General features: G+C 33.2%; 2 protein-coding genes across 3 annotated transcripts in view; both read right to left on the reverse strand.

The window, feature by feature from the left end:
• LOC121732470 (spindle pole body component 110) overlaps positions 1-17023 on the reverse strand; it is a 113121-nt gene that overhangs the window by 70239 nt on the left and 25859 nt on the right. The window contains exon 1 of one of the 2 annotated variants that reach the window (XM_042122352.1): positions 3651-3725. The exons of the other annotated variant lie outside the window; for it this stretch is intronic. The gene's annotated coding sequence lies outside the window, so the exon portion shown is untranslated. Of the gene's footprint in view, positions 1-3650; positions 3726-17023 lie in introns of those variants that run through there. 2 annotated transcript variants of the gene reach the window in all.
• On the reverse strand, positions 9051-16298 carry LOC121732471. The gene is made up of 3 exons (XM_042122353.1): positions 15964-16298; positions 11647-12279; positions 9051-9604 (listed from the first exon to the last, which is right to left on the reverse strand). Exons 1-3 carry the CDS (start codon positions 16288-16290, stop codon positions 9134-9136), a joined length of 1431 nt encoding a protein of 476 aa, XP_041978287.1. The 5' UTR covers positions 16291-16298; the 3' UTR covers positions 9051-9133.

Genomic DNA, 17023 nt, shown 5'->3' on the forward strand with positions numbered 1-17023 from the left:
CGAGTGTGATATTATACTTTTAAACACATTATAAATAATAATCAAAGTTTTTCTTTAATGCAATTTCGATATTAGCAAAAAAAGTAAAAAGCATTAGTCGGCGCTTTTTGCCGACTATTCGCCGACTAGTAGCCGACTACAAAAGTGGCCGGATAGTCGGCTTTACCGTCTAGTCGGCACATCTCTAATTTAAATTGAAACGTATACCGGAATGCACTGGAAAGCACTGAATTACATTCCAGCGACCGTTTACATTATTCCAGCACTATGTGTGTGCTCACCGCTTCTCGGGTTACTGGATTGAAATAATACCTGTTATAACATCCAAAACTGCACCAAACTAACGTGGGAGAGCCACGCTTTGGCACGAATGGGCCGGCTCGACCGGAGAAATACCACGTTCTCACAGAAAACCGGCGTGAAACAGCGCTTGCGCTGTGTTTCGCCGAATGAGTGAGTTTACCGGAGGCCCAATCCCCTGCCCTATTCCCTTCCCTACCCTCCCCTATTACCCTATTCGCTCTTAAAAGGCCCGCAACGCACCTGCAGCTCTTCTGATGCTGCGAGTGTCCATGGGCGACGGAAGTTGCTTTCCATCAGGTGACCCGTTTGCTCGTTTGCCCCCTTATTTCATAAAAAAAACTACACCAAAAGTTTTGACAGTAATTTCGACAGTTCGGTACTGAAAGTTAAGCATGGCTCAGCATAACCTCCACAAGTATTTTGACAGTTTCTCTGACTAGAAACTTTTAGAAACTCGGCTCACATAACGCAATAAGTACTCTTGGTTTTATAAACGTATTTAAATATGGTGAAATAATTAAAGGCTTTAAACGAGCAGGCTGATCGCCTGATGGCGTGTGATAACGCAATATAGATTGAAGTGTGAATATTTATAACTCTCAAACTATTATTTTGGCATCTGATACTCAAATACTCAAATCACAATACAATTTTTCCAACAAAGCCATTTTATACATGGGCCGTGGTATCAACAGCTGCTGTTATATTAAAGGATTCCTTGCTGTGGGATATTTTCAAACATAACAAAATGGTTTTGTTAATTTAATAATACGAATTACGAAATACAATAATTAAGGGGGCGCCTAGAGTGTATTATATACTTTAGGTGCCCACGGTAAAAAATATTTTCACTCCCCATGATGAAATATATTTCAAATAATATTGTAAACGAATTGAAATTAAAAGAAAGGTTCGGTTGTTTATTTTTATAGCGTTAGAATATATTCCTAATATATTTTACTACAAGTTTGTACAGAATAGGCAAAACATAGAACGAAAAGTAACATTATTTACTTGTAAATAATTGTAATGTGACTTTTGATTTAGTCAATAAGATTTTTACGCGCCTGAAATCGTAAATAGCTTCTTAACCGATTAATGTTTGAAAAGAAAGTAACTAAGTTTCTGTTACTTAATGTATTTCATATTATAACATATTTAATTATTATAAATAATTCAAAACTATCTTCTATTTTGTTATTAGTTGTTGCTGCTTACATAAATATTATTATATCATTAATAAATATTGACATGCGAAAATACATAGTCTATATTATGTTATTATGATAATTATGCATAATAAACAGATAGTCAAAACATAGTAAGTATTAATTGTCTTTAGCTAATACAGAAAATAGAAATGGAGTAAAAAGAGCTTAGCTAGTTAGCATGAAACGAAAATTTCTTCTATGTTGTTACTTGTTATGACAACGATTTGATACAGGCTAAAGTTTGTATGTTTGTTAGAACTTCACGTAAAAAAACTGAACGGATTTTGATCAAACGTGGCACATTAGCAGTTAATGTTCTAGATTAACATAATGATTATCTTCAAAAGCTACGTGTTCCCAAAGGATACTGTAATTACTTGCTTTTGCCCTTTTTGGTGGCAAAGTAGAATATAAATATATTATCTAAGAATATGTATAAATAGGTACTTAAGTACCGACTTAAGTTTTTGTATGATTGTTACGACTTACGAGTACGAATTATAATTCTACTTAGATGATATCATGAGAGTGCCCCTTGCCGGTATGTAGTATGGACTAGTTTAGTTTTTATCACAAAGTATTTAAGTCTATTGTAAAAACTAAAACCTTTACATTGGTATCCGGTTTTTGACCTTTTATCCGACTTTCAATAAAGGAGGAGGTTCTATGTTCGGCTGTTAATATTTTTATTAGACTCGAGTTTACTTTTGATTGGCTAAATTTAAAACATTAAACAATGAAAAGTGCTGTGGCATCCCACAGCACTTTTCATTATGCCTGGTATTTTGAGGTTATTTGACAGGGGTTTAACCATCGTTAAACCCCTGTCAAATAACCTCAAAAATCAGGCATAAGTGCTTTTTAATTGCAAAGATTTTTAGACAATTTTTTGTCGGTAAATAAGTCCGTAAGACTTTGAATTGTAATAATTTACATAGAGCAAATATATACCTCAGTGTTTCTTTTTTAAATGTTATAAATATGTAGAAGGTAAATAAGTACGTTGTTTTTTTCCACTGCTGTTCCGCCTGAAATTAAACAGCCAAAAATACAAGGCGATTTTCTCTGATTCCGCAATGTATCACTTTCAGCTATTTCTTTTCTGTCCACTCTGTTTTAACAACTGTACATTTTACAGTTGGGTGCATTTATGCTATTTTATTGTTAATTTATTTCTTTAAAGAAAGTGCATTATCATAAATATCCAACTTAAATGCAATTTTGAGGTGTGTATTACATTTTGCAACGTTAAAAATGAATAACATCCTTAATAATAAAAAGATCCGCGATTTAACACAAGTTACATTTACAAAATATTTTGTTTTTGTCTGATACGTAAGACGTGGCTTGACGGACTAAGGCAAAACATTATAAAACCCTAGATACTTTTATATACTCTACAAATATTAAAGTGTCATATCTCTAGATCCTTCCCCATACTCTACATGTGTGTCGAATTTTATCACAATCGTTACAATAGTTTAGGATCTTATTTAATGCAAATAAACCTATCATCTTTACATTATAATAAGATTATTAGAAGTAAATTATTGTTAGTTATTACTGAAGAGCAGAAGTAAAGTTGGTTTTTAAAGAAAATCCCATTATTGAGTACCAGATTAGCATTAGGAAATTAGGTCACATTCGACTTTGTAGTTCACAAAAATGTATTCGAGTTATAAAAAGTTATTATCGAGGTGTCAGTTTCGTTAATTTAGCAAAATAAGTGAAAGCATTCCGATCTCATTATTCTGGCTCATAAAACACATTTAGGAGGTCCACTTATTTAATTATTTTTGTTATAATTTTTAATGACAGTCTAAAAAAATATTTGAAAGTTAGAGTCATTAAAAAAGTTATAAGAAATAAAATTAAAATAAAATTATTTGGATTTTTTTATTAAAAATATATTTTTCATTTTTATAAACCGGTTTTAATATCAAACATTAAAGAAATAATTAATTTTGCCAAAATTTTCTTATTTTTACATTATTCCTTATACAATGCAATTAAATAAAATTTTAATTTTTTTTCAATGATCAAAACTCATTATTAACAAAAAAAAAATTTTTTTTCTTTGAAAAAAAAAAAAGGTTTTTGTTGTCCCACACGATCTCTTAAAAATCACATTTTTACCTTTTTTAATGCCGATAACAAACAAATCCTATAAACACAACACAAACACACAACACAACTATGCGCGCGCGTGTCCCCTCGTCGGGCGCTGTACTGTCAACGCGAACGCCTCGAACTTGGTCGTTTTCAAGAGCGCGGTCCTATTCTAGATCTCGCGATAAATACGTGAGCGAAATGTTAAGAGAGAAAAAAGAAACAAGTTATAATATATTGTGTACTTGATATTTTATACTTAGCGACAAAAAGACTTGCTACGTGTGATATATTTTTAGACGACATAAAAACTTGCATCTTGTTTTGACATTAGATTTTATCTTGATATGCTGTATGCGTAGTTATTTGCGCTTTATTGTCTAACATACTTTGCTTTTATTTTCTGTTGATGGTAGATATGAAATTCCAACATAGAAGAAATTGATTTGATTAAGTGGCATAAAGCTTACATATACTTATTCCGGAGCTCAAACATTTTGAAATTTATGTAATAGACACGGAGTATGTTTTAAAACAAATTTAGAGGAATTTTCATAAATATTTAAATGCACATCTTATGTCGTTTGCAGACTTTGATATCTTAATATTTTCCAAGTAGCTTTTTCTATTTCTAAGTGAAAAATATTTTTAGTATACTTACGTCATCACTTCTTGTAAAAGTTTTTGTACAAGACAAAAGCACAATATTTGTAGATTTAAGATCATGAAAACATATAATATTTCAGAAATATAATAAATTTTATTTACCGAAATGTTCATTTGAATATTTAATAGTTAAAGTCTATGTACTTATAACCTTAACATTACGTACGTTTCCCAGATTTTTACCTATTACCATAATATATATTCTGTGCTAATACGGACACGATACCAAAGCGATATCAAACTGATTCAGTAGCGATGCTGTCCAGAATAAGGCCGCGTCTTCCATTGATTACGTGCAGTAGTCGGCGTAGCGTAACCACGGTCACTCACCCGATTCTCGCTTCTATCTCACTTAATTACTTTCGAGAAAAAGGGGGTTTAAATAGGTTTTATGTTTATTTATCTGTTACATTTTTTATTTATAAAATATGCGTAGTGTAAGGAAAATTGGAAAAAAATGTTTTATCTATGGACGCTTCACACCACGTCAGTCTGGCCCGTGCTATGTACCTAAAGGACTTGTGTTACAGGTACCAGACAACGGAAATATATTTAATACTTTTATACTATACATATATTTAAGATTTTATTATATGATACACATATTTAATACACATCCAGACCCGGGAACATTGAAAACTTTTTGTTCCGTCGGCGGGATTCGAACCCGCGACCCCCGGCTTGAGCTACTAACGCGCTCACCACTGAGCCACAGAGGTCGTTTAAGTCTGGAATTCTCTTTAAAGAAACGATGCTAGGATTATTCTCTAACGTTTTTGCTATCCTTAGCATAAGCATGAGTTATTTTACCAACAGCAATAATTAAACTAACAGTTAAAGACCTAATCGTCTTACTTCAAAGTGTAGCGCGGCAAAAAATTGCTATAAATATTCCAATTTAAGAGCTATGTAAGTCTATTTTTGTGTAGCTTAATATTAGTTGTATCAAAGGGCAAATACCAAGATGACAATGATAAAAAGCGGATCCACAGACTTATAAAAGGGAAGAGTTGTGAATTGTGATGCAGAATGAGTGATCTTATAAGAGTGTCGTCATGGACAAAGTCGCTCCATAGTGGTTTTTTAGGAACAAGATGAGATTATATCCTCGAATAAGCAGAAAGTTTACATTACCCATGAACTAGGTAATAAAACAATCAAAGTCTATTCGAAATAATAACAAAGATTTACACTAAGATGAGAACTGAGAAGATGAGAGAACTGTTGCTATTGGTGATTGTAAATTATTTGACGGTCCCAAGATAGTTTTTATTAGTTTTAAGTTTCTATTATAATATTATAAATTATGTTACGCTCAAAGTCCGAAATCGCTCATTGAGCGAAAAAGCTCATATCGAGTTGTGGTCACAGTAAAAGAGCCACAACGCGAAATCCGTGTTGTAGCCCTAATGAAAACGGCGACGACGCGTTGTGGCAATTATAGAACGACCAAATTTGAATTGGTCGTTCTATGATTGCCTTGAAAAAACATTTTAGTTTTAAATTTGAATGAATATAAAGAATTTTCTATCTATGTCGCTCAATTTTGTAATGACAAAATGTTATTTTTAGGTTATCAATCGCATATAGTAATATTAAAAATTACCGAGTTCCTAACTTATATTACTTCTTTTTAAAATGGCTGCTTAGTGAATGACCAATTTCGGTATTCTATCTTCCTAGTATGGAGTGTAGATGGAGGAGAACTATCTCTGTATGTAAAAAGTGTCCGCTGAAATGCGTTAAATTAGGGTGGTGCTACAGTAGCAACAGGGTAAATTTTAAATCATTTAGCAGCTTTTATTTCAGCCATTTTAGGATATATTTTTCAAAATATATTGGTATTAACCCAGTAATTCTGTGACTCGGCTATTCGGCTAACTTCAATTTATATTTTGTCACCAACGGCTACATTCATTCCATACCCTTTGTTGCAGCTAGCGCCACACTTGGAGGATTTTTCAACTGTTATTTACTGCGTACAGCTGGACACTTTTTCAAATATCCCCCATATAAGATAGTTCTCCTCCATCCACACTCCATACTTCCTAGGTCTATGGTTGCGTGTTGCAGTCCGCAGCAGGTGCAACAGTGATGAGCCATGACTTATTCATTACTGTTAAATGTTTACGGCAAATGGACACCTACTGTATTTCTTGCGCAATTTCAATGAAATTACTTTACAATGGGCGTAAATATATTATATCATATTCTCATCAGTTAATATTTTTAACCGACTTCAAAAAAAGGAGGTTATCAATTCGACGCGTATACAGTATGTAATATTTCCAGAACTGTCCAGTTTTTGTATATGTTAATCTATAGCATCTTCTGAACAAATGTGCCAAATTTCAAAAGTGTATGTATGTATGTATGTTTTTATGTTTGTGACCGCATATCTCCGGAACTACAAGTCCGATTCAAGTGATTCTTTTTTTGTTGTACTAAGTATTATTCAACTTAGTGAATACTGCAAGTTTAATCAAAATCGGTTCAGTAATTTTTGAGATAGGGAATTTTAATTCTTAATTAAGTACGTACAATTTGAAGTCGGTTTTATCTTTTTAATAAAATTACGTAAAAATATAATATATTATGGGGTTTTAGGTCTATAATCTATTTTACTAACAAGGAAATCAATAAAATAATGGAAATAGTTGTAGGGATCTAAATCTTATTTATAACATTCTTGTATCACGATGTTTGTTGCTAAACTGCTCCGAAAATACGATATCAACTTAGCGATTTTGATGACATTATATTGTATCGTTAATTAGTTATCGAGTGATCACTCGAGTAACTAGTATTTTTCATACCTGAAATAAGTAGCATAGCATAGGTTATAAAAGTTTTAAAGTAATAATTATTGTCCTCACAAGAATTATCACATTTCACAATCGAGAACCAGTGGTAGCGCCATATTTCCAATCTCGCGTACCGTTCGATAGTTTGGTCTGCTGATTGGGTTCTGTGTAGACTGCCGCGCGGGGTTTTTGTCCAGTCTAAATATTACATTACCTAACCCTAACGGGACTCGGTAATGTCGTCGGGATTTTAAGTAAACAAGCTATTAGCTTTTTGAGCTACTTTGTGATGAAAGCTGAATAATCTAATAAGTCGGGTTTTCCTTCCTGATGCTATAACTCCAGAACGCACGAACCGATTTCCACGGTTTTGCATTCGTTGGAAAGACCTTGGACTCCGTGAGGTCTATAGAAAAAAATAATCTGAAAAAACTTCAAGAGAAAAGCAGGAAAACAGGAAAAATCATTTTATGGCAAAATAACGTTTGCCGGGACAGTTTATTTATTGCATAGCTTTTAACGCAGGCTTTGAGCGTAGCGACCGAATCAAGAAATTCCGTAACGAAAAAAGCCTAACAGGTGTTACAAGCCGCACCACTGTGCCGGTCGGTGCGGCGTTGCCAGACTTCGGCAAGGTGTTTGTGTGCATGCAACTAGATGTATCAAATTGAGCCGCTGCATGATTTTACGCTATTATACAATGTCGGAAGTAGAAAAAGCTTGGAGATCAATCTGATTTGATTCTCGATTCGATTCTAATTCTGGGGTTCCGGGTTAGCAAAACCCAACCACATATTACTACTAGCTGACCCAGCAAACGTTGTTTTGCCATATAAACCGGGGATGAACAATGATTAAATTACTAAAATGGCTATAAAAAATAGGGGTTGGTGATAAAAAAGTAAAAATTTATTTGTATGTATATTTTAATGCCACATTATAAAAAAATAAAAACAAAAAATTTCGTCCAAAAATTAAAAAAAAAATTTAAGCGTGGTCAACCCTTATGGGTATGAAAAATAGATGTTGGCCGATTCTCAGACCTACTTAATATGCTCACAAAATTTCATGAGAATCGGTCAAGGCCTCAAGCCGTTTCGGAGGAGTACGGGAACGAACATTGTGACACGAGAATTTTATATATAAGATAATGTCTTAACGCTAGACGGGAGCACCAGTACCTACAGACGGTAAAAAAAAGTTTTGTTCGACGTTCCTGTCATAGTCCTAAAATGGCACGTGCAACAGGTAGGATTGTGATCGGATTATTTTCTGTATGTGCCCTCTGCTTTTAATTTCCGTAATAGTAACATAATATTGACGCAAAACTATACTTTTTTAGCATCACATAATATATAAATTTTAACTACTTTGTTTATTTAATGACATACAATAGTTAGATAATCATCACCGTTTAGAGGTTAATTCTCGTATACTGAGAACTACGAACAATGCATGTGGTTCCCAGGACCGAACTTCTCATTATTGTAACAGGGTTGACACCTTCCAGCTACTAAAAGTAGCGTTAATTCAGGGCTGCTGCGATTTAAAAATATCTGTCTTCTTCTTTGATTATGGCGGCTTCAGAGAATTGCTAATGTCAGAGTGACAAAATATCTGTCTACCAATCGCTGTTCTTGAAATATAGCCTGGTGACAGACAGACGGACGGACGACGAAGCCTAAGTTGGTGCAACCCACCCTAAAACATAGTAATCAGATTAAATAGTGCACTGCATACCTATTCGAAAAAAAATACTTTTCAACATATTGTGTAATGAAATTTGGCTACAAATAAAATTCGATATAAAAAGCAGACACCGAGGTAAAATACGAAGAGTAATTTGGGCATAAATAACATTTATTTTCACTACTATTTACATCAAAAATGTTTTGTTATATTTTATATTTAAGAGAATTGAAGTGATAATTCCTATTATCTATCTAATGAATAAGTTAAGCTTATAACGAGTACAAAAAACAAGTGAGAACTTGATACAACAGTATAAATTAAAACAGTCTACTCAATACTAAAACTAAATTATGTTGATTCGTCAGCATTTAGGTCCTTGTCTTTGTAGCGTCCCATTTTCAGTTCGTACAGTATATTGTTAATGAGGTACTTGGCTTGTGTCACTTCTTGGGCGTTGTTTACACTCCTCAGCTCAGAAGCAACGTACGCACCGTAAATATCAAAAGAATCCATCTCATCCAAAGTCTTTTTTATCTTTTTATCAGCACAATCTATAGACTCATCATCGCAGATTTTACTACTGCTTGCGAGTTCTTCTATCTCAATTTTATTTACCAAAAAGTCTTCCTCTGTTCTATTTGTTAAGATTTCCGTTCCATTGAATGAGAGTTCTTCTATCTCTCTTCTATTCATCGGAAGTTGCATCTTCCTTCTTTTTCTTGCGAACGTGGACGTTGAAGCATCCGAGGCTCCTTCTGACGTAGATTCGCCTTCTATATACTCAGACCGCAATTGATTTTCATACAAGTTGTAGTCGACCTGGAAATTATAAAAAAGTTTGTTGGTAGGTCTAAGTTTAAATATGGAAATATATAAGCCCATTAACCTCTCAGGCGTCGGACTAGGATGTACATATTATATAACATTTATAAATTCAACAATTCTGACCTAAATTAGAAATAATATACCTCTAGTAGAATAAAACATCCTGCATCGATTGACACAAAAAAATCAATACCTTACCGACAAGTTATGTGAAATATGTAATTAAAAAAAACTGGGTTTACCGGTAATTCTGTGGAAATATTTTAAATTGAAATTGATGAAAACTATCCTTCGAAAAATAATGGCGTTACAGCTGTTAAATTTGACATATTCGTTTCATTTTCAATGCGCATGTGCAGCTTTCGCGCATGTGCAATAATAAAAATTATTATCAATTTCTGTCAGATTTTGGCACGTGACACTAACACTGACACTAATTTTTAACTTTGAGCATGCGAAACGAACACGACTATGATTGTGTTTGAATTATAGTGGCGGTGGTCAAATTACATCTCAATTTTTTCAATAATAATTAACTATCGAATAATTCCTTAAAAATCTATTATAATCAATAATTATAAGTGTCTGGGTGTTTGTGTTTTTTACATATTAGTACTTTCATACTTTAATTGGATGCACTACGTAATTTGACCATAAATAATATTATACTTTCTATATTACGTTTATCTTTGAAATAATATCTTAACTTACAATGTTTGTATATTAATTACTTAGTTTGCAAATAAAATCTTTGAATCTTTAAATCTATATTCTTAAAGTTAAGATATCGTCAAATATGGCGTCCATTATTGACTTTAACTGGATATTTGACAGTTTATTTGTCATTTTGTTATGGTTAAAGTTAAAATAATAGTTAAAGTAAGTTGGTGCAACCCACCCTTAGTCGATTCTTTAAGATAGTCTGGTTAACGAATGACTCAAAAGAGGGTATAGAGTGCGTGAGCGGGAACCTAAGCGATTTCTGCTGGAACTTATGCAGGGTGATTAGGGACAAAACATTCTAAAAGTCCTGACGTCTAGGAGGTAAGCCGGAGGAAGGGGAGGGCGACAAAGGTCTAAATTATTGGTTTTTCGTCAATAACTAAAAAACTATGCGTTGTAGCAAAAAATATTCTATGACGACATTAAAGTTTATTAAATTCTCTATAAATTAGATTCTATACAGTTTTTCCAAATTCTCATCCGTTTTCGAACTACACGCTCAGGAAAAGTGAAAATTAAAAAAAAGCTATATTTTAAATACGTGGGAGAGCCATGCTTCGGCACGAATGGGCCGGCTCGACCGGATAAATACCACGTTCTCACAGAAAACCGGCGTGAAACAGCGCTTGCGCTGTGTTTCGCCGAGTGAGTGAGTTTACCGGAGGCCCAATCCCCTAACCCCTACCCTATTCCCTTCCCTACCCTCAACTATTCCCTTCCCTTCCCTTCCCTACCCTCCCGTATTACCCTATTCCCTCTTAAAAGGCCGGCAACGCACTTGCAGCTCTTCTGATGCTGCGAGTGTCCATGGGCGACGGAAGTTGCTTTCCATCAGGTGACCCGTTTGCTCGTTTGCCCCTTTATTTCATAAAAAAAAAAAGGTATTCCTTTCTAATTCTTCACATCAGGACTGTTAGTATTTTTTGTCCCTAATCACCCTGAATAAGTTCCTACAGAAATTGCTTGGGTTCCCGCTCACGCATTCTACAACTACTTTGTTGACTGAGCTAAGATCGAATATTATGTTATAAGAAAGTTACTAAGTTAGATTATTGTTTTTGGATTTCAAGAGGTAATCAGGCTAACTAAGCCTTGAAAACTAAATAACTCGCGTGATTCGTGAACACTCTAGAATCTAGATTAATCAAATTAGTCATCTTCTATTAAGAAAAATCAACACCCTGTATAAACTTAACATATAAAACTCGAAAAATGTTTCGAGAGCTAAAATGATCAATATATTAATGTTATTTGTTAATATATTATAATTACTTAATAGTGTTAAATACCGTAATAAAATATATACAACTTACCATCATATCGGCAATATCAAATTTATTCCTAGGAGCTGTAGAGTATAAAAATTGCAGTCGCTCGTAAAACACCCACTTAATTATTTTCTCATATGGAATACCACTTCTTAATTTTGTTGCTATTTTCTGTCTCTCTTTGACGAACTGTGTACGAAGTCCATGTACTTTGGCCTCGACATTTTTTCTTGTGATCTTTAAGACTCGAGCAATTTCTTCAAATGCCTCAGTTCTTTTAGGTTTACTTCTGTAGTTCTTTATAGTTGTGTCCCAGAGCACAGGTTTTGAACGAAGGAGTTCTATTAGGCGTTTAACTTTGTCGTGGGTCCAGGAGTAAGCCATATCATTACGTGGATTTTGATCATCGTCTACACCTGTAACATCAGCAAAATGTGCAGCAAAAGGAAACATCTGTAATTCTTCATTTTCCTGCTCCCTATCTTCTCGATTTTCCTGGTTATCTTCTTCATTATCCTGTTCATCTATCTCTTCAGCTTTAAACTCGTAAGTAAAATTTTCGCTTGTGTTATCAGACTCCTCTTTTGACTCTTCTTTTGGTGTGAGTCTTGACGATGAATCATCTAAGTAGCATGCTGCTACCATGTCACTTTGACAAAGACTACTCTCTCCCTGAAACTAATAAAGCAGTTTTAGGGAATAAATAGACAAATAAATTATAATATTAATATCTTTATATATAAAAATGGATTTCTAATTGTGTTAGTCGCGCTAAAACTCGAAAGCGGCTGAACGGATTGGGCTGATTTTAGTCTTAAAATAATCCTTGAAGTCCAGGGAAGGTTTTAAAGTGACACGAAGTTCACCGGGACAGCTAGTTATTAATAAAGCATCAAAACAACATTACCTTACACGTCATAAGATAATAATTCAATCTTATTAAATAATGTCTCTATCTTTGACTGTTTCTTCTCGATACTTACTACACTAAATTAAGGTCTACATTTCTTGTGAACTTATTGTATTGGTCGAATTTTTCTAGAAATTAAGTAAATATGCATCACATACGAAGTGTACGTTTATTATATTATATTTTAATATTCTAGACTTTTATCTTTATCGCTTCTTTATAGAATCGCCGATCAAAGTGTATAGAATTGACATACCTAAGTGTTCGATAATATGAAGTTGACGTTCGACTCGTCTTGTCAATTCCATACATTTTGAACGGCGATTCTTTAAACAAGCGATAATGAAAACGTCTTGGTTAGAGACTCTGCTTATTTTAAAGTTTGAGATATAGTCCAGCAGTACTGTTGAAGTCCGTAACAACCATAATATCATAAAATATCGACGGTCCCTACGTATAAAGCGACATGTCAAAAGTAGTGGTTTTCAGGAGAGCTTTTTTAAGATTCAAACTGTTGCTGTAGATTACCATAAAACATTAACACAATGTTTTTGGTTGATTTGTAAAGCTTAATGTAGGCCGTTTCTAATGATATAACACAATTTTAAATATTTTCAATATTTTCGCCAAAATTACAAGATGACTGTTTTTACGCTGAAAATTCAAGACAAATTCAGTCTTGAATTGTCTGCGTAAAAACGGTTAAGTCGTACATGTCCGTTTTTACGTTGAAAGAATAAAAATATTAGGTCCTAAATTCATTCAGCACTTTATAAAATGATTCTTATTGCCATAATTTACAAGTTTATAATTTATGAGTAATATAAATTCTGGCTCTTCAGTAAGAAAAACTAAAAATACAGACATAATATCTTTTTATTAATTTAATTTAAGAAGTTTTTTCTATGTTATAATGAACGAATAAAAGGACATGTCATCGTTGATGACATGTCCTTTTATGTCTTCCATAACTATAGGTCTAAAATGAAAAATTCTAATGAAATGTGACTTTTTGATAAGTTAAACTGTATAGATTTCAAAAGTCTAAAAATTTTAGTATCAATGTATTAACTAATTCTGTTTTCACTAAAGGGTAATACAAAAACATCATTTCTTCTTCTTGGTCTTTTCGGATACGTCTTGAACAAGGTCAATTTCTTTTCCAATTTCCCTTCCCTAGGTGACCATTGACGACCTTAGACTTTTATTGCATCTTACATGAATAAATTCTTTGAGGCTTCGTTATAACTTCTACAGTGGACAAGTCTGGACGGTAAAATATAATTCTGAGTCGATTATTATATTCAGCTTTTACTGACTCTTGATAATATAATTATGAAGGTCGTAATTTTGAGCATTACCATTAAATACAGAGTTCCATCGATATAACCATCTTACACGTTCCTCACAGGAACTAAATAGTGTTTTATTCCAATTGGCGACCACCAAATTGACCACAGAACATCTTATCTATTCTAATATTATTAAGCCGAAGAGTTTGTTTGTTTGAACGCCCTAATCGCAGGAATTACTAGTCTGATTTTGAAAATTTTTTTAGTACTAAATAGTTCATTTATCGAGGAAGGTTATAAGCTATAAATTATCACGCTAAAATAAATACGAGCAAGGAAACAGAATAAATGGAAAAAACGGGGAAGATTATTTGAAAGGGCTTATTTACCGTCGTTAGTTTGTCTATCGAGCGAACAAGGAGTGTTCTTTATAGTATTTAATTAATGTTACATTATTTATTAACTGTTTTAAATAAAATAAATATCATTTCATTTAATACATAAACAATTTAACGCCTTTTGTTCGCAAAACAAATATGCAGTCGAAACTCATACTCAATGTTCATGCAAAGCCGCAAACATAAAGATATTTTATTTTATTTTTTTAAATAAGGTAACATAATATAATATTTTTAAGCTTTTAGGTTTCCGTGCTTAATAATTGAAAATGGGAACCTATCAGACTTCGCTTTCTATATTATGTGGTCCGTCCGTCTATCGCCGAGGTTCATCTCAAGAACCGCAATAGTAGAAATTTTCACCAAATTACATTTTTTTGTTGGTGCTTTAAGAAATATATTAAAATCAAAATAAAATTAATGATTATTGTGGGGCCTCGAATAACAAACGAGATTTTTTTGCTCCATATCCATACCGGTAAGGCCCTGATGGTTGTTTATCATGAAAAGAAGCCTCAGCCTCCGTTGCAGCTATTATTTCACGTCACTGAATATTTATAACACTTAAATATTCATATTGGTTAAAATTTGATTGAATGTGTGGCACTAGTCCCACTGAAAACAAATGGAAATCTCATAGTAACTGAACGTAAATTATAACAAGTCTATAAATAATTCTCTACCTTAGAGGTAGAAACGGACATGTCGCGGGACGGTGCGTAATTTCCAACACGGTACAAGACGGTAAGTATAGATGTCCGCATCTACCACAGTAAAATCTAATAAAACACCCAACTTGTCGTCATTTACGTCTTTTTATCTTTGGAATTACTTGTGATAGAAAAATAATAATAATGTAGGAATATGCGTCTCATTATATGGAAGTGCATGATGCAATAAAAAATTTTTGCTATTTTGGACATGACCTTTTATACGTAGGGACCGTCGATATTATTACAAATTATTTTAATACTATGATTTCAGGTGATTACTAATCATGAGAACAGCGGTGTGGACAGTGACTGATTAGTGCATGTCCTTTATTTTCTCCTAATCACTAATCACCTGAACTCGCAATCAAAGTGAATACAGGCCCAGTCATCTTTTGACAGTTTAGTGTTTAGTAATTTTTGAAACAGGAATAAACATTGTTTGAAGATTTCAGTAGGTAGTTGTATGAGGTTTTCAAGAAACGCCTGATGAAATAACTAAGGTATGATTATGTAGGTACTTGGTTGCTATTGCATAGGCCATAGGCACTGAATTTTTTCTGTGTTTCGAATTTTCCCAGATTTTACAGAATCTTCGAAGTCTCAGTCCAGTCCCTGCCTACAGAATGATATGTCCTACAGTTATTTATTATTTTTTTTGCCTTAACGTAAAATTATTTTTACATAAACATTCGATTAAATGTAAGTATAATATTATTTAAGTACCTACGTACAAATTTTTCCAACTTTTATGAACATTTCCAAAATCGTTAAAAAATGAAGATTTATATTATAAGTACTAGAATATAATTTTTACGTCCGTGAATATAATATAATATGTTGCAAGCGCCGAAATTCAAGTAAATTTTTCAAGACCAAAGCTAAACTGACTTTGATGGAATTTATTATGGAGATACATTGAGTTGAAATTTGAATAAACGTATAGTCCATTCTAAATTAAATCAAAATCAGTTCGGTTGTTTATTCGTTAACAGTCAGATAGACACACTATCGCATGATGGTAACATTGATATAGGTTAAAAATAACATACCGTTAATTTATTTAGATCATAATGGGTGTAATTCTTTGCCCTCAACAAAAATTGCATCGGTTCGTAATATATCCACATCTTCTGTGTATCTGTGACGCCGTGACGTATCGCCGCCGCTATCCTCTTTCTCTCTCTGGTGAACTGCGATCGTATCGTGTGCAGTTTAGATTCCACATCTTTCTTCGTAATATTCAAAGCACTCGCTATTTCCTCCAATGCCGCGTTTTTCCTCTCTCCGTCCTTAAATTCGGCGTTAGTTGTATCCCACAACAAAGGTCTTGCACGAAACAATTCAATTAAATGGATCACTTTATCGTACGTCCACATTACCGCCCGCGCCATTTTTGTTGCGAAACGTCAAAATGGTTGCTCGCAAACGTCAATAACGCATTCAACATGGCGCAGCGTCATTGACTCCGCAACAGTGTTGCTCGCAATTTAAACAACTCCGTAACACAAAATAGATATTCAATATATAATAATATTTATACTTACATAATAAAATTATTTAAGTTTTCATTAAGTTTTAAAAAAATTAATATTCGTACATTTTTTAAAATAAATTATAAATCAGGGCACAAGAAAGCGCCATCTGTGGTTTTAGCATTTAACTAGAGTGTGTTACTGTTACCTTGGAAACATAGCTGCTATGACATAAGTTGATTTGAAAAAGTGATAACAGATGGCAGCACGTATAACTATTTCTAAAACTGGATCAAAGTATTCGACCCTGGTAAAATTTAAAATAAAAAAAGTAAAAAATAATTAAAAATTATAAAAATAATATCATAAAAACCATAGATAAAGTATTATAGTATAGATGTAGTCTTAGCCCGTCATCGCGTGTCCATTTTGTGCTTATTTTTATACAAGTAGTGTGCGTATATTTTCTTGAATATTTCTATTTGTCGATTATTTCGAAGCACATTATGATACAGGAAAGAAAGTCAACTAATTCATGATAACGATTAACTATAGTTCAAGTGATGAGAATCCGTAAACACACGTAAAAAGCTATGCAATTTTTATAGCCAAATTATTAATTGATGTGACATTTTTA

Source organism: Aricia agestis, chromosome 12, assembly GCF_905147365.1.
Source record: "Aricia agestis chromosome 12, ilAriAges1.1, whole genome shotgun sequence".
Taxonomy (NCBI): Eukaryota; Metazoa; Arthropoda; class Insecta; order Lepidoptera; family Lycaenidae; genus Aricia; species Aricia agestis.

Excerpts from the sequence above, each read along its gene's own strand:
- LOC121732471 (XM_042122353.1), bottom strand. The coding sequence starts at position 16,290 with ATGTGGACGTACGATAAAGTGATCCATTTAATTGAATTGTTTCGTGCA. Across the intron at positions 12,280-15,963 it reads ATGATCTAAATAAATTAACG|TTTCAGGGAGAGAGTAGTCT; the intron begins GTATGTTATTTT and ends CTGCTTTATTAG. Across the intron at positions 9,605-11,646 it reads TTGATATTGCCGATATGATG|GTCGACTACAACTTGTATGA; the intron begins GTAAGTTGTATA and ends TATAATTTCCAG.